The 25,523-nt window shown below is 33.0% G+C and overlaps 1 protein-coding gene across 7 annotated transcripts in view; it reads right to left on the reverse strand.

Annotated features, from left to right (window-relative positions):
* The window catches only part of enah (ENAH actin regulator), a 183,366-nt gene that overhangs the window by 86,909 nt on the left and 70,934 nt on the right, over positions 1-25,523 (reverse strand). For all 7 annotated transcript variants that reach the window (XM_056481597.1, XM_056481596.1, XM_056481598.1 and 4 more), the window contains exons 2-3: positions 13,689-13,854; positions 548-725 (exon numbers count right to left, since the gene is read on the reverse strand). In XM_056481597.1, coding sequence (XP_056337572.1) covers positions 548-725; positions 13,689-13,854 — 344 coding nt within the window. The remainder of the gene's footprint in view (positions 1-547; positions 726-13,688; positions 13,855-25,523) is intronic.

Here is a 25,523-nt window from a genome sequence, read left to right on the forward strand (position 1 = left end):
TTATTATTATTTATATTTTTATTATTATTATTATTATTATTACTATTATTATTATTATTATTATTATTATCATCATTATAATTATTATTGTTAATATTATTATTATTATTAATATCATGTCCAGAAACCATTAATTTACATTTCATAACTAAAACAATTCAAATATAATAATAATAACAACAACAATAATAAAAATTAATATCATGTCTAGAAAACATAAATTTACATTAGATTTTAACTAAATGATTAATTTAATAACAATAATAATACTAATAATAATAAAAATGATTATTTTAAAAACAATAACTGATTATCCAATTTGCTATATTCGTCATTGGAGAAACCAATTTTAATGAAAACATTAAAAAAAATATATCTATCCATCCATCCGTCCGTCTCTCTATCTATACATCCATCCATAGAGATACAACATGGTTCTTCAAGTGTCACTATGAATGCAGCATAACAGCGCCATAACACACAGCAGAGCTCACACAATTCACATGTAATTAAACTTCGCACCCCGCTGTGAAAAGAGCTTTCTCACCTGCATCCTGAGAGTTCAGCACCTCTAGGGCATGCATCATGGCACTGGCAAATACATTGGCATCCTCTTTGCTGCCAAAGTTAAGGCCGTACACCTGCCGTGCGTCTCGCCACTGGTGAAAGGTTTGCGTGGCCTGGTTGTATTTCAGCCCCTTGGGAATGGCACAGTTTATTACCACCTGTTGACAGAAGAGAACAAAATTATCAATTAATATTAATACTTGAGTACTATCGCTTTCGAAAGTCCCGTCTCTGAAGACTGCTAAGCAATACACATCCTCATATCCAGTCTATACAACTAAACATGACCTGATGGGAGAGGTTTCAAAGGGAAATGTGGCACTCATTATTAGGGATATAAGGAATCACCATTTAATACAATTCATGATATTTTCTAACAAACTTCATTAAGATGCTTTAGAAATGAACAATTGCCCTTTTACAATTTTTCAAATGCTGCTCATTTCTTTGCAAAATAAAAACATATTAAAAATAAATGAAATAATTAACTAGTGCACTTCAGTGCATTATAATCTCTGCTGGCTTTTACAAGCCAGTTAAATTTTTTAATTCAATTCAATTCAAGTTTATTTGTATATCTAATAACTAGGCCCAGACGGAATCTACAGACATTATTTGCTATTTCTGCGCAGAATTTTGGTAAAAATCTGCAGATTTAAACAGAATGATTTTGGGAGTATCATAACAAAAATCTTATATGAAATAAAAAGTAATACATTTTAACTTGTATTTAATGTTTACAATGCAAATCCAATCAGATCCACTTCATTTGGTAAACAAAGCAAGTCTCATATATCTACTAAAATACTAAAAAACAGAAAATATTACTTTACAAACTATACTGTGAACAAATCATATAAATATTTTCATATTAGTCAATAATATTACTGAAATTAATTTAAAAACTGAATAAATATGAATTTACACACAATTACACATGTAAATAAAAAGAATCAATGACGGGCTAAAAATCTGTGGAATTCTGCGCGTGCAGATTTCGTGTGGGCCTACTAATAACTAATTACTAATAGCTTTTACCAGTTAAAGTTATTATATATAAACATAGTTAACCTGCAGTTATATTGTGTAAAGGTGATGACTGTGTGTTCATGTTAAAGGAAGTGTACTTGTTCAGTGAAATTGAATTTGTTTAATGAACAAAGTACAAAGTCATACGGTCTGCCTGTTTGACAATGTGAGCCAAACATTTGTCTTCCACAGGGCGGCACACCTTCGATTTAAATGAGGATGAAGCTTCCTATATATCAACATTTACACTTATTGTTGCTTTAAACAATCTGCCACAACGACTGTAAAAAACGACTATGTTCGGTGCCAAAATCCTAGTGGTTAGTGCGCAGACATATGATGCCAATGCACTAAAATCCCGGCTCGTAGACTTTTACTAATCCTATCCCTCTCTCTCCTACTTCACTTTCTGTCCAGCTACTGTCCTGGCAAAAAAAAGGCAAAACGCTCAAAAATATAAATCTTTAAAATCTTTGCAAAAACTTTGTTGGGCAATGTTTTCCACGTCAGATTAGAGTGTGGCCAATAACTCTAATAGCAATACGTTAGCCTGTAGTGATACCTCAAAGTGTTGAAGGTGAACAGTAATATTAGTTTGTTTGTTTGTTTTGTTTTTTTTTTGTGCACAAAAGTGTTCTTGGGGCTTCATTTGATTACAGTTGAACCACTGAAGTCACATGAAATGTTTTGACAGTTTTTGATTCCTTTTTTGGATGATGAATGAGCATCTAAAATATAAAAAAATTGTGTTCAGAAAATAAACAAAAGGTCAAATTCAAGTCAAGTCAAGCGTTATTGTCATTCCGCTACATGTGTGTACATACAGCAGAACGAAATGACGATTTGCAGGACAACACTGCTACATAGATAAATCATAGATACAAACACAACACTGGACATAAGAGCTATTTAAAAAAAAACTATGCATAATTAAAAATCATTCATTCATCTTTTTGGCTTAGTTCCTTTATTAATCAGGGGTCACCACAGCGGAATGAACCACCAACTTATCCAGCATATGTTTTATACAGTGGATGTCTTTCCAGCTGCAACCCATCACTGGGAAACACCCATACACTCTCATTCACATACATACACTACGGACAATTTAGCCTTCCCAATTCACCATAACTAACATATGCTATAAAAAAAGGTAAGGAATTAATACCAATTTTCTTTAAGTGAATTCACCCTTTAAGCTGTAAATGATTTGAATCATTATATATTTTTGATTGATCATCATAAACTAATACATTCCTATAAATAATTTTAAAAAGTATTAAAATACATAACTTTAAGCTGTATTCCATGATTTCTGAAAACATACACAAGTTTCCTCCCAAGATTAAGTTTATAAAAGTCAAAGTTTCAAAAGTTAAAAGAGAAAAGTTCTTAAACCACTTCTTAAGCCGCCTCAAAGTGAAAATCAATCTGCATTAGCAAAAGATGACAGATAACACTGCATTTTCAAGACAAAGACTCGCTCTCTAAAAAGATCTGCAAAGACGAACTCCAGATTTAAGAAGTGCTGACTGCAGCATCTCTGTTCTTGCAGACAGGGAAAAAAGTAACAGCAAAAATCCTTTATGTTGTACAAAGGTAACTAAGGCCAGCTCGGCACCAGACAGGTGTTACAGCAATATTATGGTTTATATGGTAATTGCATATTGGTGGGAGATACTTAAAAATCAAACACTTGACTGGCTCCCTAAATCTCCCAAAAGCATGTCCTCGACAGGGCGAATCTTTCTTGAGCTTGTGTGGTTACTGGACGTTTTCCCAGTCTTTTCAATGTCTCATCCTTTGACATCAATGCAATTACCACAAGAAGTGCAGCTAATTAGCAAGCGGTTGAAAAGGAACTGTGAACTGTAAGGCATCCTGTCACAACTCACAAGTTCAGAAAACTCCTCAGTTTTGTCAACACCTTATTAAAACTGAGTAACTCTTCTTTGTTCTGCCTTAAAAGTAAATTAAGTTTTGGGGCGTTTTTCTCTCTCATTGTTTTACCTTAACATCCAAAACTCCTTAAGTGGTACTGGCTACCGGGCTTCAGCATCATACAAATTACACCCTGACAGATTTCTCTGAAGAAAAAAACAACAACAACGTTGCTTTTAAATTAACACTTTCCATTAACTATTCTAACATGATAATTTAAGATCATGATGTAAAATGAGTACACCCCCCAATTAATGTCTCAGGAGAAAACATTCAATAAAATTGTGACTAAAGGAGAGCGGGATTACACTAGCCACATCACATTAGAATAAAGGCCCTGGGATACTTCAAACTAAGTTCTTTTCTTCATTTGAGAGCAAAACATTTTTTCGAAAAGGCTGAGCGATGGTATAATATTTTCGAATGCTCCAACTAAGCATGTCGCACTGCTTGAGTGTACTGCTAAACACAACAACAATGGCGCCAGAGAGAAGACCAGTTTCAGAAATAGCTGATAAACAGACTTCTCCACCACGGCACTTCACATTACCTCATATTTATCGTGAACAGACACAGAATGGAACAATGTTTGGATCTATATTAGATGTTGCACAATGCGGTTGTGCTTTTCAACTGGTGTGTGAAACCATCCGAGTCATTCCACGAGTGATTCTACATGTGCAGATACATCTGTACCAGCTCTGCTACTGATCCCTCCAGTGTATTCATGTTGCAATCTTGGTGTGCTGAGAATGCGAGGCGCACCGCACTGCCTTTTTTTTGACTGGCTTTTTTGCGCTTTTTTTGTCGCTAGGCAACATTGCTGTTGATATTGTTATAGTTGTAATATTTAATGATATCATGATATTCACGATTTGTGAAGTCATACAGCTCCGGATAACTAGAAACAGCGATCAATATTCTCTCCTCCATCTTTTAAAGTCTCCGTAGTCATGTTAACAACAAACACTCACCTCAAAGAAAACTCCGCCTCTGCTTACATTTGATTGGAGAATGAAAAAGATGCGACTGTAGTAGCGCGATTTACTTTTTCCAAACTGCAGACGCACATCGTGCAACGGCAAAAATGTGGGACGTGCAAGCGGATAAAATGCGAGGCATGCAGAGCACATAAGCAGTGTGCAAAACGCTTGCGGCCGTTAGTAAACGATTTTTAAAAAAGTGTGTTTGGTATGATCAGGGCCTAAGAAGACGGACTTCTAGAACACACCCACCACGTAGTTGTCACAAACCAATGGCGGCTCAACAGTGTTTAGGACTAAAACACTAGAGGTGTGAACTTACACTGGTCTCACGGTTCGATTCAGTTACGATTATCATGCCATCGATTTGGTTTGATATCCCATTGTATCACGGTGCATTGAACATGCTTGCATACACAGTTTTACATTTTACTTCACAGCACAACAATTCTTGTAATAAAATATATTTATATTTTTTTGTAATAAAATTTTGTCCTTCAAAACAAACCGTCAGAACTATTCCTTTAAAAACTCAAGTACACAGAACAACATGATCACCTAGCGACTTCTTTCTTACACCCCTATGATTGGTCATGCACTTAACAGAAAGGGCTGCGATTGGCTCTAACGCTTTGGTGCTGTTCACCGACGAGTGACGCTGATAAACGGCAGCGGCAATCACAGCTGATCTATGATAGATGCGTAGGAGAAAACTTGCTCTGCAGACACGTTCGTATCTGTATCCAGAAATAATGCTGTAACAGCCAAGAGGGGATGAAATGTCATGCCAGCAGGTCAAAGGGCCACAGTGAGAGAGAGAGACAGAAATGTCTAAGAGTTTACTTTCATTTTCTCAAATCGCAGTGAAATAGGGGCTTCTGCTGTACCTTCAGTGTCAGTGAAAGACTGTCCAGCAAACACGCACGCAGTGAATTGTGCAAGTTGTGCAGTTTAAGTAGTTGCAGTGTTTTAATGCAACAGCGCATATGAGATAAACGACGCCAGTACATAATGACCAGTTATGATCTATTACTGAAACGATACCTAATTATCCGCGTCTGCATTGCGGTGCACCGAAGAAACAATTAATTTTGACACCTCTACAAATACACTCTACCAAAAAGTTAGCTTAGCACTTAGTTTTGGACGGATGTAGTTCAAAACTATTTCATTTCAGTTCCTTTTTCAAATTTCATTTTTAAGTATACTTGAAACTTTTTTACTGAAGCCTTTAGACTGTGTGGTTACCTTAGTATAAGGAAAACAATAATTTGTTTACACCACCGGTCAAAGTCTGGGGTCAGTAGGATTTTTAAATATTTTAAAGTAAGCTTACCCTGCTCATTAAGGCTGCATTTCTTTCATCAAAAATACAGTACAAATTGTAAAATTGTCAAATGTTATTGCACTATAAAATAACTGTTCAAACATAGTTTATAATTTAATTTGATAATTTATTATTATTATTTTTTTATTATTATTATTATTATTATTATTATTATTATTGGTAATAGTAATAAAAGAAATAATAACTGGAGTAAAAACTACATACAATAAGAAAGCAGTTATTTAACATTTTAATAAATATTTAACTTTTTTTTACATTTAATAAACGCCGCCTTGATGAACAGAGTAACTTTCTTAAAAATAAAAAACATGAAAAAAACTAACCCCAAACTTTTGACCCGTAGTGTATATATATATTTTTTTTATTTATATATTTTTTAGCAATCAGCAATCATTACTGGAGAAGCCTGAATCGATATGAAGTGTGGTTCCAGTAAATATGTGTCTGGCACACTGACAGGTATAGATCTGAAGACATTAGTCAGTTACTGTATTTATAGGAGACTTTTTATGTTTTACATTGCATGATAGTATTGTCTTCTATGTATATATAGTGCAACTGATACTGTAGGAGACAAGACTATGATGCAATGTAAAACATAAAAAAAAAAAAAAAAAGTGTTGACATTTGGTTGGTGGGTCGCTCTTTAACACTTCGCTCATTCCAGTCATTAAACCACCATGAAAGCCTCATCAACAAATGCCAGTAAGTTTCCTGAAGTAATCAGATACGCTCCGTCCTCAGACATCACTGTGATGATCGTGCCATTCATGAATTATTAACATTACCGCGACTAAAAAGGCCTTGCCACTCTCCGAGGCAGAAACGGGCTTACCATGAAACACTGAATAACCATAAAATAGCAATAAAATGAGTCACATACAGTGTCACAGCCCCCTCAGTGTTTCTGCCACTTGTGTAGCACGGCCAGTGCTGAATAAAGGTTACCTTCAAGTGCGCATTACCTAGCACTTCACTAAAAGTGTAGTGAGAAAATGTCCTCAACCTAAACACAATGGACAAGAAAAAGGTTTTTTAATGGTTTGTTCTTCACAAGATAAGAACAGATAAATAAAAAACCAGGCCAGATGCTCATTAAATACTTATGTAACATACAGCTGGATGTGAATTACGTGACATGAAACTCTAATTAGTGTATTGTAGTTTGCACCCAATAAAAAAAGCAAAAACAACAACAACTGTTTACAGAAAGGTTTCTTGAACATCTGCCATTGGTTAATTAAACGTATAGAGTTGAAGTCCAAATTATTAGCCCTCCTGTGATTTTATTATTTTTTTTCAAACATTTCCCAAAGGATGTTTAACAGAGCCAGACATTTTTGACAGTATTTCCTATAATATTTCTTCTTCTGGGGAAAGTCTTATTTTTTTTGAAAAAAGCTGATTTTAATTATTTTAAAACCATTTTAAGGTCAATATTATTGGCCCTCTTTTTTATTGTCTACAGAACAAATCATCGTTATACAATGACTTACCTATACTTTAACTTGCCTTTAAGTGAATAGCAGTATCTTGAAAAACATCTAGTCAAATATTATAGTATGTACTGTCATAATGGCAAAGATAAAATAAATCAGTTATTAGAAATGAGTTATTAAAACTATTATGTTTAGAAATGTTAAAAAAAAATCTTTCCATTAAACAGAAATTGGGGAAAAATATATACAGGGGAGCTAAGATTATGGCCCCCAGACTATGCATAGTCACTGATTCGATCCAAGACCAGCGACGAAATGATCCTAAGGTTTCCCAATCCTGGACCAGGCCGTATCCTGAGCAGCTACTGCAGTGGTCATGGAGGAGTGGAGAACATGAGACTGATTCCTGTGGCGCTCCAGGGACAGACGAGTTTTCGATGAGGCCAGCTTCCAGCCTCCGCCGCAGAGACTGCAGCTCTGCATAAGACGTTTGGCCAGTAAGTGTAGTATTTGTAATTTATTTTCTGCATTTCATTTGGTTTTATTAGGAAAGTTATCTTCAGGGTGGAGTTAGTTAATGTTTTGTTTATTATTTTGGCTTTGCTCAGCCCTGAAGCTATTTTGTTTGAGCTTCTATTCTTTATTTTCTCTCAATACAAACTTTTTCCCATTTCTCACAATAAAAGAACCTTAAGGTCATTCAAATCATCACCGTAACCGTTTATTTATTTATTTTCTTTAACTTATGTTCAACCTTAGCTCTAGACATTTTAGGGTCGTAACAATATAAAAAAGTAATTAATATTTATTTCCACATCAGCAACTTCGACTTAAAGATCAATATACAGTTAACGTCAGAATTATTAGCCCCCCTGAATTATTAGCCCCCCTGTTTATTTTTTTCCCTAATTTCTGTTTAACTGAGAGAATATTTTTTTCAACACATTTCTAAACATTATAGTTTTGATAACTCGTTTCTAATAACTGATTTTCTTTTATCTTTGCCATGATGACAGTAAATAATATTTGACTAGATATTTTTCAAGACACTTCTATACTGTTTAAAGTGACATTTAAAGGCTTAACTAGGTTAATTAGGTTAACTAAGCAGGTTAGGGTAATTAGGCAATTTATTGTATAACAATGGTTTGTTCTGTAGGAAAAAAATATGGCTTAAAGGGGCTAATAATTTTGACCGAAAATTGTTTTTAAAAATTTAACAACTGCTTTTATTCTACCCGAAATAAATCAAATAAGACTTTCTCCAGAAGAAAAAATATTATCAGACATACTGTGAAAATATCTTTGCTTTGTTAAACATCATTTGGGAAATATTTTAAAAAAAAGAAAAGAAAATTTAAAGGGGGCTAATAATTCTGACTTCCACTATACATAAAAACATTCGAGCAATTGATAATCTAATTTTCATTTTTGGGTGAACTAACCCTTAACTAGGCAAGTTATTGAAAAACAGTCATTTGGTTCTGTGGCCAATCAAAAAAAAAAAAAAAAGAATAACATTGACTCTTTTTATGCAAAAACTGCTTTTATTCCAAACAAATTACAAGAAATAAGACCTTCTCCAGAAGAAAACAGTCTCATGTCAGTTCAAGAGTGTTTTCAAAAAACAAAAACAACAGAATTAAAGGCCTCTGTTCACAAATCAGTCACACATTAATATGCTTGTCATGGAAATGTAATTCTATTCATTCCACCAGCCTGCATTCATAATGAGGACAACGAGATAAGACATTTAATTATTCGCCAAATTAAAATGTTTATACACACACAGAGTCTTAAAAGGACAATTAAAACACATTAAAAACAAGGAGGTCGGAGTCAACTTTTAAAGTTTGTGCGCAGTAATTAAACCTCCCCCACCACATGTGGAACTTCGCAAAATACACAAAAAGATGATGAAAGGTTAAAAAGCTGCTGAGGGAGCACATACCTCAAATCCTCTACCACCTCTAGAAGATTCAGCAACCTCATGAACTTTTAAATACGCCAATAAAAAAAAAATTCAACCATTACTCAGTAATATGCCCTTGCCCTAGAAATGCTCAAGACAGACTCTTTTCATTACCACAACATATTTCTTGAACACCAACACAGCAGCTTTACTTAAGTTAAGTTAATAGCAAATGTTACAATTAATCACCGCAACGCCATTTCAAACCCAAAGACAAATGACTTCCTTGCAACAAAAGAGTTCTTAGAGAACACCATGTGCTGTAAATCATGACATTTTCAGATAGATAAGCAGTAGCAACGATACATATGTAATCCAGCATGATTAATAGAGCATCAGTATTTTTTATACTTCACAAGATGCAAAAAGAGCTCAAGTAAAAAGGAAATATGATCTAATAGACCATTTTAACATGGTCATGTCATTGGCCCATGAACATTTCCTGCTTGTTATGAAACTATTCCATAACTGCAACAAGAGGCAATTCAATAATAACCTAATGTTAAAACAGCTATCATAACATTATTTATCAACATGTGGCTCTTTTTGCACTCTTAGAAGCTATATAAATTGAAAATGTAAAATAGGAAATGCGTTAGGACAATTGTTTTTGTTTACATCCCTTAAAATGGTCTATATTTGGTTATGCTACAAAAAAAAAAAAAAAAAGATTTTTTTATGTGGTTCTTCCAAAACTTTAATAAAATCTGGGGTTCTCTTCTTGAACATATGGAAATGTTAACTCCCTACCTGCATTCTATGCTACTGTGTGACAGCTCATGTGACCAGGGTTTTAGTTTGGTGTGTAAACAATTGTTCTGGTTGGTACAAGGCTTTTTGGGGGAGTTTTTTGTGTGCATTTTTTTTTGTTTTATTATTATTATTTTTTTCTGTTTTTTTAAATGTATAAATATATTTGGGGGTCAATAATTGTCACAAACATTTTGGATTCTTGTTTACTTTCCTTCTCTCTTTATATATCAAAATGTACATTATTATTATAAAATGTGTGACATTTGTACATTTTTGGAAAAATTCTATAAATAAAGTTGGGGAAAAAAACACTCCTGGGACAGATGAGTCTTCGCTGACGTCCAGCGTTCTGCAGCCTCCGGCGCCTAGACTGCAACTCTGCACAAGATGTTTGGCCAGAGTAGAAATGGTTGTGTGGCCAACTGAGCCTGGTTTCTCTCAAGGTTTTTTTATCCTTCACTTCCGAAAATTGGTGAAGTTTTCCTTGCCGCTGTCGCCACTGGCTTGCATAATTTGGGACTTGTAGAGCTGCACATCGATGGATTGCTCTTCAGTCTTTGGACTCTCAACAGTGAATATTAAACCACACTGAACTGAACTAAACTGAACTGAACTTAAACTCTGAAAACTGAACTGATGCTGTTTCAATTCCCTATAATCTTCTATGTGAAGCTGCTTTGACACAATCTACATTGTAAAAGTGCTATACAAATAAAGATGAACTCAACTGAATTTTGCAATGTTTTGGTGACCTGTTTCCAACACTAAATGTCCGCCTGACCTAGAAATCTTTGGATGTTGAGTTTTGATCTATTAGTAGCTAGAAAAAAAAACTACACTGCTAACGAGTTTAGCTCCAGAGTTTAGCTCCAACCCTAATCAAACCCACCTGAACCAGCTAATCAAGCTCCTACTAGATATACTAACAGCAAGTTGGAGCTAAACTCAGCAGGACACTGGCCCTCCTGGACAGAGTTTGGACACCCCTGCTATAAACGGTTACACATAGGAAACTTTTTTACATTTTAATTGCACTACTTTTCATGCAAACTAACTTTTACATACTGTATAGTGTTTATTTCATTCCAGAGTGTGTACATACTTGACATCTACATACATGTTTGGACAGTCATTTTCACTTTTACATTCTAAATTCTCATGCAAGGCACTTTGTGTACAGAGTATTTATTGAGTTTGCACTCTCAAAAAATATCCTCAATTTTCCTCAAATGTATTCATGCTATTGAATTTCATTATATGACCTTGATCTTTCTTCCAACAACTTTTAACCTTAACAAGTTGGAAAAAGTGACTTTTATTATAATTTTTAATAGTTAAAAAGTGTTATATTGTCTGGGTTGGTGTTGTATATTACGCTACAAAAACCTGTTAATAAACTGCCAGTACATTTTCTGTTAGACTAATATCTATTATATCTATTATTTTGTATACATTACATTATTTTAAACTACTAAAATGTCAATAAAACATCACTATGTTAAAGTGCAGAACTCAGAGCAGAGATCAAGGTCCAATAATGCAATTCAGAACCGTAAACAAATGTTTCTTTTTTATTTTACAGTCTTCTCTAGTTTATTCATAAATTGCAGACACATTTCATATCTGTGTATACGTTTTTGCACAGGGCATATTTCTATTACTGTAAGTGCTAACCCTTTGTGTACCTGGCAGTATTTCTTTCTGATATCCTCATCCATCATTTAAGAAAAAAAAAAAGTTCTTGCCGTTTACCATTTCTCTTTTCATGATTCCAAGATATAAAGTCATACTTGAGGGTGTGTAAATGATGACGGCTTCATTTTTCATGAAATCCCACACTACCGCTAAAAGAAAAGATGACCAGCATTTTCCAAAATGTAGCCAAGCACAACACTGCTGTAATCGCAACACGAGCGGGAGCGTTTCTCATGAGATGTTCTTCTCTTTAACCCCACTGTGCTGCTCTGTAAGCCACTCAGACCTCCTGTGTTCTGTGTCATGGGTCATCAAAGCACTGCGCTGAAACCAGAGCCTCTCAGCAGGAGAAGCCAACAAGGGCAAGCAGACGCTCTTAGCTAAACCCACCGCTTTACTACACTCACATCTGACTGGATCCCAAAAGACGCTATGTCTAGCAATACCACTGAGTTATGACAATATTCAAAATAAAATGACAATGAGAGGAGAAAATTAAGGCTCAACGCCATTCATTTTTGAAAGCCATTAACACTAGAACCCTAGATTAACACTAGATTTTTGCAATTTAATAACTTTGTTAAAATAAAACATATATATCTATAATATCCTAGATCGGTGTACATTTCTTTTTAGCATAGTTATTTTATTAAAATTATAAATCACAAAAGAGTTATGAGTATTTCTACCTAGAACAACCATATCGATCAAAATAACCGCATGCATTTCAGCGTCTCCAACTTTTTTTCGTGACTTTAAATATGCGTGCTTCTGTTGCCTAGCAACTTCCTGCTAACAATTACATAACTTTCTGTAGGCAAAAACACAACTTTACTTCAGATATGTCTTTCAAAACAGCATAATCAGTGCCCCCAAAAAAAGCCTTCTCCCCTGCTTGTGAAAGTGAAACTGAAAGTGAGGTGCGGACATTTGCAGGTGGTCTAATGTAGCCTAAATATACATTTATAAGCTGTATCACCAAAAGGATAGTATTTTTATGGTGATGACTTGATTATATATGACGACAGACATTCAAAGCTTCATTTCAATATCTCAATAGAAGCTTTGAATGCAAATATGACGAGACAATATGATGTCTCGTATGAGAACAGTCAGAATGGCCACTATGGTAATTCTATTAGTTATAGAATTCTGGTAGTTCCAATGTTTTTAATTAGAAATATCTACAGCAAAAAGCAGCATACTGGATATGCTGCTCTACATCAAAGACCAGAAATTATCAGAATAATTTTTAAAATAATAATTAATTAATTGTTTATAGATAAAACAGATATACATTACTTGTACACTAAAAATTTCCAAGTTTGTTCCTGACAGAGTTTTAAATTTAAATACATTTCAAAAATAGGTGCTCACTTAACTTGGGACTTTTATTACAGAATTATAGCAATTGAAAGAGTATCTCTATCTGAGAAACAAACTTAATAATTAAAATAGAAAAATAAAATTGGTTATTTTTTTCTTTACCCTTTACTGGAAAAAGACACCAATATATTTGTTTTTATAAATGATTAAATTTATCAATCAATCAATCAATAAATCAATCAATCAAGTTGCCTTAAAAATTAAATAAATAAAAAGGGAAGAAATCAGCATTTCATCAGTCTTTTTGAAGTAAGAAATCTTTCACGCAACATCTTAATAGTTCCAACTAATTTTAAAAAAATTTAATACATCTTTGGTCCTTACATTATTCAAAAGGTAGGAAATCAAATAATTATGCACTAAGTTACAATTTAATATCATTTTGATATAACAGAACTCAAAATAATGTTTGCCTTTAATTAAACTTACACAACCTATGTGAAGTTTAACAGCAACTGAATTTCTTTCTAGAGTTTAAGTCTAAACATCAAACACTCAACAATGTGACAAGTTTGGAAACTTCACTAAAGCATTTATTTCAAACCAACCGAGACCACAGTTCTCATTTCTCTTACCTGGTGGTCCTGAATTTTACGGCCCACTACTCTGAAGGCGTTGTTGCCAGTGTGGTGATAGATGTGGACTCTGCTAAAGCCAGTGGATCCACCAGCCGGAACCCACTTCTTATTGGCGTCGTCATAAACCATGACAGCGGCCCTCGCCTGACAGATACTCTGCTCACTGAAAAGAAACAAAAGTAAGAGAGAAAAATGAGTGATGGATAAACAAACTCACTCACGAAAATTCCCCCCCAAAAAACAATGTCTGCTTTCCAACATTTGTTTTTCTGTGTCTCTAATCTAAAGTGATAATAAATATTGGATCCAGTGCGTTAAATTCAATGACGAGTCATCAGAGAGAACGACATTTCATCTTCAGGCAGATCGCAGTAGTTAACAGCTCCTCCAATCACAGAAAGCAGAGAGAAATAACAGTCCTGGCATTGGCACTCAAGTTAAGTACACCTTTATAGGTCACGCTTTCATTAAGCAGTCACCCATTACGTGTAAACACTGGAAATCAATTTCTCCTGTCTCTCGGCTCACTTTGCACTACAGACCAACTCTAGCTCGCATATGACACTAAATTATTTACAGTGACTTCCAACCTCCGACTGCGCTAATAGAATGGAAAAAGAACCACTGAAAGGCTTCCCTTGTCGTGTGAGCACACTTTCAACACAGATGGAAAAAAAAAGTGAGAAAGTATGGGAAAAGTGCTGTGACCTTGTGAAAAAGATGTGTTCGTATTCACTTATTCTAGAAGCCTTGAGAATGTTCTGGCCAGATTTAATCCTATAGTTCATCCTATTTAATTCATTCTATTTTATTAGTGGTCTATAGCTGTAATTAATTTATTTATGTTTTAATGCCAAATCAGCAGCATTGGCTATACTGAAAAAAATTATTCATTGGATATAAAGCATTTTTTAAGTTAAGTGGTTGCAAACAATTTGGTTATGTTTAGTAATTAAATTTAGTAATGTTCAACTTAATTTATTTAAATTCAGCTTATATGAACTGTTTGCAACAATTTCCAATAGGTTCTATGCACAGCTAGTGTTTTTCAGCCAATGATAAACTTCTGATGAAAGCTTAATGTGACTATTTTCAGTTTCATAAGGTTCTTTTACCGTATCGATGTTGTAATGTTATTACAATACATTCAGTTAAATAGACTTTCAGAATTCTTAAGCATTCATTTAACTGTTGAGCGTAAAACAAGATGAAAGACTGTAGCCGGTAGCGCCACCAGGATCAGCAGGCGAGCACAGAAACTGAAAATACTGGGGTAAAATAAACTGTCATATTTTAAAGAGATGGCGGGAGAAAATTGAATTTAATGCAGTGTTTCTTGTGCGTTCTGATACCCCCTTTATATCGTATATCTATTAGGCAGTGAAGATCACTGATTTTTAAAGAAATCAGACCTCAAAGGTGGCAATTTTATAATGGAAAAACCGGAAGTGATGAGGCTGGCATGTACCCCATTAACCCTTTTTTTCCACTGCATACTGATGGCAACATGTACTAAGTATTCAATATATAATTTACAAAGCTATTGTTAATAATCATGCATTGTACAAAACAAACAAAATTGAGAACGTTTACAGCCATTAAAACTAGCATTAAAGTCCAAGTGAACCAGAAGTTGCCAAGACTTTCAGTATGTTGATGTACTTCCAACTGAAATGGAATATTGAGTAGGGGGCGGGACTTTCTTTTTGCACATCATTCACTTATAGCAAACTAATGTTAAGAAGGACATGGTTAAGAATATCGTGGATGAAGCCGTCAAACTGATGTGAACACTGAAGAACCACCATTTCAAAAGCAGAAGTAAATGATCAGACTTTGATTTAAGAATACCAAAACAAACCTTTTTTTTTTTCATTGAATTAACTTGCAATGATTAAATGTTCACCTAAAGTATAACAATGTGCGCTAGCAAAATAAACATTGCACATTTTTATTTGACACAGACTTCAATATCCTGCCATGTCATCTGCTTGATTTCCATTGACATCAGTTCTCACACTGATACATACTGTATATAAACACAAACATTCAAACTACCACTGAGGGGATAAATAGACTTGGAGATCAGATAGCCACATGGATAACAGCATCAAGGTAATGTGGTAAAATAAATTATCATGACAAAGCACCCCAGAATTTACATACAGAGTACCATAGACTGTTGAGTGTTTTTAGCTTTTCACTGAAATCAATCTAAGGACTGAGATGAGATCCCGGGATGATCCGCCAAGCAGATAAGGGCTAATCTAACAGGATTGTCCACTGAGACCAATCCCTGCACTTTAATTAAGGAACAGGCATACAGGAGAGGGCCGAGTGGACGCTTCAGTGCTGTATGTCATATTACGGTCTAATTGATGGCAGATAGTCAGCAAGCTAATAGCTTACACAAGACAACAAGCCAATCGGAGGAAGCCATGACACATTTTATATATATACACTTTCAACAAAAAGTACGACTAACATTTTGAGAAACAACTCAAACATGAATATGATTTCTATTTTTGATTACTTAATAAGTGATTAAGTAATAAATTACTACTGAATTAATTTAAACAACTTATAACACTGTTAAACTGAAAGTTTGGAACATCATGCCCATGTTGTTTGGACCAATTTTAAGATGTTTTTTAGGCGTTTCAACAACGTTTTTATCTGAAAGAAATTAAAAAATTCATCAGTAGTCTTTTAGTTGTTTAATTCTTTTGCCATGTGTCAATGTGTCATTTGCTTACATTAGCGCTAATGCATTAACTAACATTAAATAAATACAGTGTATATCTCTACAATTATTATTAACTTTTAATGAATTCATATAGTTCACAGCGCATTAATGTTAAAGATACAACTTTTGATCTTAATGTATTAGTATACTCAAAGAAAAAAAAAGAATTAAGATTATCAGAAGTATTGTTCATTGTTTGTTCCTGTTAACTAACCATGAATGTCCTATTAGGGGCTTATTAGGCTTATTGATACCATCTAACTCAAGTATATTTTTTTAATTTTCATTAATTTAATCTGAGTAATCAAGTCTCTTGATTATTTGTTGAGTCTAAACTAACGCTTACTTAAAGCTTGCTGATATTTAGTTGGGTTTTATCACATTTTGAAGGCAGAAAGTGACCTTGAATTAATATTTAAACCATAACCTGTTTAACTATAATATTACAACTATTATATTATATATTATTAACTAATATATTAACTAATTAACTGTCATTGTAAAGAGTTACCCAATTAATAAACAAAAAAGAAAAAAAATCTAAAAATAATAACTGAAAATGTATGTAGCATTTTAATAACAAAGAAATAAGCAATAATAATTAGTAAGGAAAAAATGTAGATGAAATAAATGAAAAAAGAAGAAAAAGATGAAAAAAAGAAAAAAATGAACAAAGAAAAAGAAAGAAGAACAAACTAATTTAAAAAAGGAAAAAGAAAAAGCAGAAAAAGAAACAGACAAAAAAAGAAACAAATGAAAGAAAAAGGAAAAAGAGGTAAATGAACAAAGAAAAAGAAAGAATGAAGAAAAAATAACAAATGGAAAAGGAGAAAAATGGTAAACCTAAAAGAAAAAGAAAACAGATGAAAAAAGAAGAGAAAAAAAAAGAAACAGTAGAAAAAGGAAAAAAAATAAAAAACTACTTGAAAAGGAAAAACAAAAGAAAAAAGAAAAAAACTAATTGAAAAAAGGAAAAGAAACAGAAGAAAAAAGAAAACAAATTGATAAGGAAAAAGTAAAAAAGAAACAGACGAAAAAGAAAGAACAGATGAAAAGTAAATGAACAAAGAAAAAAATAAAGAAAGAAGAAAAACAAATGGAAAAAGAAAAAAGAAACCAGAAGAAGAAAAAGAAAGAAAAGAAACAGAAGAAGAAGAAAAAAGAACGGAAAGTAAGAAGAAAATAAATAAGAAAGGGAAAAGAAAAAGTTAAAAAAATTGTAACAAAGAAAAAGAAAAGAAAACTAAAAAGAAAAAGAACTGGAAAAAAGAAAAATGAAAGAAAAATAGAAAAAAAAGAAGAGAGGAAAAGAAAAGAAAAAGGAGAAATCAACAAATAGTAGAATTACAATACAACTGATTACTGTAAAAAAAACCTGAGAAACAGAAAAGCCAAAAGCAGAAGTCATCACCCTGAGCAGCTTCATCATTACAGCATCAGAATGAGGGTCAGAGCTGAGAGGAAGGACAGACACAGCAGAAGCAGCAGCAGGCCGCACTGCTTATATATTTGCTGATCTCATGAGACCTGGAAACCATGCTTTCACCCACACCTTTGCTGCTCTATGCAAATTCAACCTGACACTTTTCAGCAGGCCTGGACAACTGTACATTTCAACCACAAAAAGAACAGTCTCAGCCTGCCATTTTCATATAGCTACCAAAAAGCCTTCAAAAAGATCATGTTTTCTCACAATCTCCATCCAGGGGTGCAAATAAATCCTGAGGACGGAGGGAGGAAAGCACACGCAGCTCAGTGATAAAGCCAAGTTATGACAGCTCCGCAATCTACACTTGCACTCTCTCATCAATCGCAGGATTAAGAAGCCATTTAAGGGAATCTGTCAAAATAAAAAGCTCTGCTGTGCTGAAATTGGACGCAAATAAAAAAACAGTTTAATATAAGTAAAACTGCTGGTGCGTGTGTGATTATGGATTGCACAGAGTGTGAAATACAGTTGATCTTTTTGAAACCTATATTATTTAGTCATTATGCACACAAAAAATGACTTTTGCTACTTGCTTAAACTATTGATTTAAAATGACTTGAAATAGAGCCCTGCGTTTGAGCCAGGGCCTGACTTTTTTATTCCCCTAGGGCCACGTCACAGCTTTTTTATTCCCCAATTTTCACGTCACAGCTAGCACGCATATCAGTCTTTGGGCCTGCTTTAGAACAAAAAAATTTTTTTAAACGTTTAATGAGATCTAATGCGTGCAGTCCGGAAGCACCAGTGATGAGAGATTTCCAGTAGAGATTTCCAGCCACATACAATGGAGGACATAAAATGAAAAATTACCAATGGCAAACTTAAAACTGTGAAAAACACTGAGGAAAGGCAAACTTCTGGTCAACTTTTTAAATAATGACAACTTTAAATGATGAGCCAACTGGTTATGCACAATGCAATACTTTAAATTGAGTAAACTCACTGTGGACCACATACCGCTTGGATATTGATGTCCAAGTGGATATCGATGTCCAAAAAAATGCAAACTTACATAAAAAAAAAATAAAATAAAAAAAAAAACTCCAAACATTTCTCTAAATTATTATGATATTAAAAAAGATAAGAAAAAAAACATACATTTTCTTTTAAACACAAATCTGGTCAATTTTAAGGGTTGGAACAGTATAAGCTGTTTGGCGGGGGGGGGGGGGGGGTGGGGGGGTGGGGGGGGATGGGCATACAGGAGACTCGGTTCAAAAATTTTGATGAGCTGTTGGACAAGTGCAGGGCTATAGTCTGTGTGTATCGGGCCAGGGCTGGGCTAGGGCTTAGATTTAAGGCCCGTGCAGGGTTCTAACTTGAAACTACTCAATACTTAAGGTTTTTGGGACAACTTATTAGTTTTATATTTAATTCACTTAAATTTGTAGAAACAATTAAGTTAACTTAATCGATTTGTGTTGGGACAACATGTAGGAATTGTGTGGACACCCAGCATGCAGTGCATAGAAAGATATCAGTAAAAATAAAGTACATATTACTGATTAAGTTATTGTGGTTTAGCTACATGACAAAAATATTTATTATAACTCATATCATAATGTTTGGTCTCTTTTATTTATAGCCATGTCATCTTTATGGCAAAAGCTGTTGAAAATAATACAATATAATAAATACAATAAAAATCATTCACACAAACCAATACAAGGCTTCTTACATTAATAAGGTCAGAATTATTAACCCCCTGAATTGTTAGCCCCCGTTTAATTTTTTCCCCATTTTCTGTTTAACGGAGAGATGATTTTCTTCAACACATTTCTAAACATTATAGTTTTAATAACTCATTTAACTGATTTATTTTATCTTTGCCATGATGACAGAATATTTGACTAGATATTTTTCAAGACACTTCTATACAGCTTAAAGTGACATTTAAAGGCTTAACTAGGTTAATTCCTTTAATTTGGCAGGTTAGGGTAATTAGGCAAGTTATTGTATAACAATAGTTTGTTCTGTAGACTATCAAAAAATATATATAGCTTAAAGGGGATAATAATTTTGACCTTAAAATGGTTCATAAAAAAAAATTAAAACTGCTTTTATTCTAGCCAAAATAAAACAAATCTGACTTTCTCCAGAAGAAAAAATTATCAGACATACTGTGAAAATTTCCTTGATCTGTTAAACATCATTTGGGAAATATTTGAAAAAGAAAAAAATTCAAAGGGGGGCTAATAATTGTGTATGTATATATATATATATATATATATATATATATATATATATATATATATATATATATATATATATATATATATATATATATATATATATATATATATATATATATATATATACACCTTGATCATTTTATAAAATAAAAAATAATACAAAAAGAATGTTAAATTGTATTTGTAGAAATTTTATCAGTACTTTACAGAATAAAATAAATAAATAAAAAAGCAGGGAAACTTTTAACATACAGTAGTAACCCTGCTGCTCTAGAATTGGATGCAAATAAAAAACATTTTAACAAACAATCTAAAGTACTGGTGTGAGTGTGTGATTATGGAAGTTATTATTATTAAAAGTTATTATATTAGACTAACTATAAGTATTTATATAGAAGTATAAATTATAGCTGATATTTTTGAAACGATTCATCTTCAAAGCTCAAATGAACAATGATAATTAATAATCTTACAATGTTAATTGGAAAATAATTGTCTCAATCTCTGTTGCATGCCAGGCACTTGCTATTTAGAACAAAGGTGAACTAGAAATGGTTTAGTTAAAAGGAACCATTAATGTAGTTACAAGCAAGCACCATGACAAATTGTGATAAAAAAAATCTCTGATATAAAAAAAAAAAATAGCCTCCATTTTTATTCCCTCATCAAAATAATGTCTCAATAGCCTAAAAAAAAATCCAACATCAGAGTCATGTTTGGTGCTGAGGCTGCAGTGACGCGAGAACAAGCTCTGCCTGCAAAAAAACACTCTGGGGAAGAGCATGGTAAACCAAGATCTGATTATGCAACCCAGCGCCCACAACATCAGGAGAAATAATCATCAACCTTCTACAGCGCTCAAAGTAACGTCCTCGATGACAGCTCCCATTGTCTCTGCCTGAGAAACGCACTCATTCACAAATAAACTACACAAGTTAAGATGAAGGGTGGCTTGTTTCAGTATATGTGCGATAAATGGCATTGCATGTAGAAACAAGACTGTGGATTCGACATGAATTCTGACGTGATGCCAAGGATGCTCCCCAAATAAAATGATGCAATAATGCGAATGTCTTAATATTTTGGAAGCGCTGCTTATTCAGCCGTTATGTCATCAGATTAGCTTCCTCTTTACAATCAAACTGGGTTAGTTAATAAAGCTACAAGCTGATATGCTGCTTGCAGACACTTGCAATGTTACAGAAGCAGCTCTATTTGTATTAAAATAATTAAGTAAACAATAAATAAACAGAAATAAGAAATAAATAATAAAAAATAAAGAACAAATAAAATAAATAAATGAATAAAATAAATAAATATAACTATATTACTATAACTTTCAGCTAGTTGCTTAAAGCTAGAAAAAATTAAATAAGGAAAAATTCTCAATTTCTCCGGAATAACTAGTAAGACCAAATAAGACTTAAGTAAGACTAAAATGTCAGAATATTTATTTAATTATATTATAATTTGTCCAAACTTTAAATAAAATATTGTTTTTTAGAGCTTCTTAAAATCTTATTTTAAAACAGAAAACTACAATAACAAATGTTTTCTTTTGTTGTGGCTGAAAAATCAGGGTTATTCCACCAAATACTAATTTCTTAACTCTTCCTAAGTTTACAAAAAATGTTAAAGCATGCCTAAAAACATGGAAGCTTTTTTTTTATTTTATTAAAAATTTAATTCTCGAAATGACAACATTTCTATCTTAAAGGTGTTTATTTGGTATACAGGATAAAACAAGTTGTTTTACTTGCATTATTATAATTCATTAATGTAGAGAAACTGAGAATTTTTAAATAATCTTTTTCCATTTCAAAAAATTATAATTATCTAGCAAAAAAGTGACAAAAAACACCAAGCCAAAGTACTAAAACTTTACCTAATAAAAAAATTAAAACAAAAGCTACAACTACATTTTTTTATTATTATAAATAACATGAATGTATAAATCACAGTTATACTGAAATAAAACTATTTTGGAAAATTTGATTCGTTTCTTTCTTTACATTCTTTTTTTTTTAATCTCATAACAATGACTGTGTAGTTTTAATGAATGTAATTATTTAATGAAGCTAAAAAAAAGTGACAAAAAAACACACCAAGTCAAAGTACTAAAACTTCAACTAATAAAAAAAATAATAATAAAAAACTATGATACATAATATTTTTTTTAAAAATTATAAATAAAACAAATGTATAAATCACAGCAATACTGGGACAAAACTACTGTGGAAAATATGACTCGTTCCTTTCATTAAATTCTTTTTTTTTATCTCACAACAATGGCTGTTCAGTTTTGATGAATGAAATGCATTTAAATTATTTAATAAGTGACAAAAAAACAAGCCAAAGAACTAAAACTTAAGATTATAAACGAATAAAAATAAAAACTCAAACACTACAAAACAGAATATTTAAAACAAATACAAATAAAAAAAAAACTGTTTCTGAATGCATAATTCACAGCAATACTGGAATAAAACTATAGTGGAAAATATGACTCGTTTCTTTCATTACATTCTTTTTTATTTCACAACAATGGCTGTTCAGTTTGAATGAATGTAATGCATTTAATGAAGCTAAAAAGGTGACAAAAGAAAAACACCAAGCCAAAGCACTAAAACTTATACTGTAAAAACCCAACACTGAAAATCAATAAATGAAATAAGTTAGTTTAACTTATAATGTTTTAAAAAGATACTTTGACTCAATAAAAAATAAAGAAATAAATTATGGTTAAGTTATGGTAACTCATAAACAGATAATATTAAGCAGAACTCAAGTCGAATGAGTTATAATTGAATTAATTATATCTTTTGTGCTACTTAACTCTGATGCTAGAAGCAACACCAAATCATTTAAGTTCAATTAATTCATAGTGATTTGAGAAGTTACTAATGTTAGCCGCAATCGGTTTAAGTTAACTTATCAGGTTTTAGAGTGTAGCAACTTATAAACAAATAAAAACAACAACTCAAAAACTACAATACAGAATATTTTAAAAATATAAATCAAATAAAAAAAAAAACAGTTACACAATGTATAATCTCACCAAAACGGCTGTTTAATTTTAACAAATGATCCATTGCTTTCCATGTCATTTCAAAAACCCAAATAAATCTATTCACGCAAATCCAAAAGATGCCTCCATGTTCTATATAATTCACAAGTAGACATAAGCGATTCAGAAATGATACGTAAATCTGGATATGTGTTGACGTATGATGAACCGTCCCTGAAGGTGACATGAATCATGCATGTGATGGAGGCCAATTCTGACACGCTCACACTTTAACACTTAGTTTGTTTACACAGCTCAAATTGTCTAACACTATAACTCAACAAGCTGCCATCTCTAAACCACATCACAAATCCACTGAGACGCCAGCAAACACCAGGATTCAAACCTCGAGTCAAGTCAAGAGGAGCTCCAGGCCTCAGGTTCACAGATCTACAACAATCCTGCTCAGAGGCCATGAGATTTCAGAGGTTTTGCACTAAGAATATCGAAAATTTCAATTTCACAATATATCCCTGTGCTTGTAGCTAGTATCATGGCTCAAAGTTGTTTCAGCTCTACTACTTAACCCTTGTGTGCTGTTTGAGATGTTTTCATCCACCCTGGGGTGATTTTGAGTCTTAATTTGGCCACAACTTTCTCCGTTTCAGCAAATGGAGTGATATCCACCCAGCCTTATTATCTACAATTTAATTTACTGAACTTACAGTTTAGGGCTGCAACTAACGATTACTTAAATAATCAATTAATCTGCCAATTATTTCTATTATTATTATTTTCGATTAATCTATAAATCAGATAAAAAAAATTTAAATTTAAAACGTTGATTTCCGACCCTTTATTCTAAAACAGAAATAAAATCTTTAGAAAGTGCACACATATGTTGTCCTTATACATCTCTAAGCTGTTATAATAATAATAATTATATTAATAATAATAATAATAATAATAAACTAACTTCGTAATTTTGTCCTGTTTTCAATCCAAATATCTAAAAAAGTCTTGAAGTCTCATAAGAAATTGTCTTGTTTTCTGAAAAAAACCACCTCAAAATTAATGATTGTTTGCTTAAAACAAGCAAATTTGCCAATGGGGTAAGAAAAATAATCTTAATGACATAATCTCAAACAGAAGTTAAGCATCACTTCATTTTCTCATGCCATTTTTCTTGCCTAAAGGTTTTTTAGATATTTGGACTTTAAACGAGATGAAATTACTAAGTAAGAAAAGCTTTTTTGCAGTGTAGCTATACATGACTACAGATGGAAGAATGAATGATCCAAAAAAGGTGAGTGAATAAAAACATGTCTTTAGTCTTGCAATGCAAAGTAATATACCACTGCTGCTTTACTTCTGTTATTAACCTGTTCACTGGTGAGTTTAAAAGATTCCATCAGATTCCCCGGGAGTGAGTTTTGTTAGGCGATCATTATTTTAGAACGTTTAACCCTTATGTTTCTGTGGCGATGCGTCATGTTTGTCACGTGACACACCGCAGCCGCAATATCGCTGTATGACAGATGTATCCCTTTTATTATGCCTTTCCATTTTAATACAAAATATTCACACACTTGCTCATCAAGTCATCAACTGCCTGATATTCCAATTCACAAAAAAGTGTGGGTAAGTGTTTTTGCTGTTTACAAGACGAAAAAAAATTATCTTGTTCATAATCTATGACGCGGAATGGGCATCGCCATGTTTACTTGCGTCCGGTCATATGCCTCATTCACAAAATCAAAACACGCAGGATTCAGCACGTAAATTCACCAGTTACTCCTAAAATGCATGCAAGCAAGTGGCTGGCCAGCTGGGAGAAGAATAGATTGAACTTTATTGTTACTTTCACTATGTGTATCTGATATGAATAATACACATCAGCAAACTATATTTGAATGGCTTGTTAGACTTCCATAGACTTTCTTGTGTGTTTTACAAACTCTAAATATATTGTTTTACTAGTACTTGTGTGTATTTGCATGTCTTAAACATAAAATAAGCATTGGGTGGTTAAAACACTGCATAATTGTGATAATATGACACGTCTTTCTCTGGCTCAGTGCCAGCCAACGCACCGAAGCTCAGCTTGAACTTTTCACGTCATGCTGCATTTGTTTATTTAGTAAAAAATGCTCCCACACCTTGGATGCACACACACCTTCCACACCTAGGGTCGCACAGAATTCTCTGCCTTCACCATGTATCTTTAGTCTAACGTTACCTCCACTCGTTTTTTTGCTATGTCCTATCTATGAGGCGCCGAACTCTGCTGGCATCAGCGCGCGAGAGAGGCAGAGTGTGTTCACTAAAGTTTTTTTTAATAATCAAACATCTCCGCCACGACACGACGAATCGATTATGAAATTCGCTGCCAATTCTT

The sequence above is a fragment of the Danio aesculapii genome, chromosome 20 (genome assembly GCF_903798145.1).
Source record: "Danio aesculapii chromosome 20, fDanAes4.1, whole genome shotgun sequence".
Lineage (NCBI taxonomy): Eukaryota > Metazoa > Chordata > Actinopteri > Cypriniformes > Danionidae > Danio > Danio aesculapii.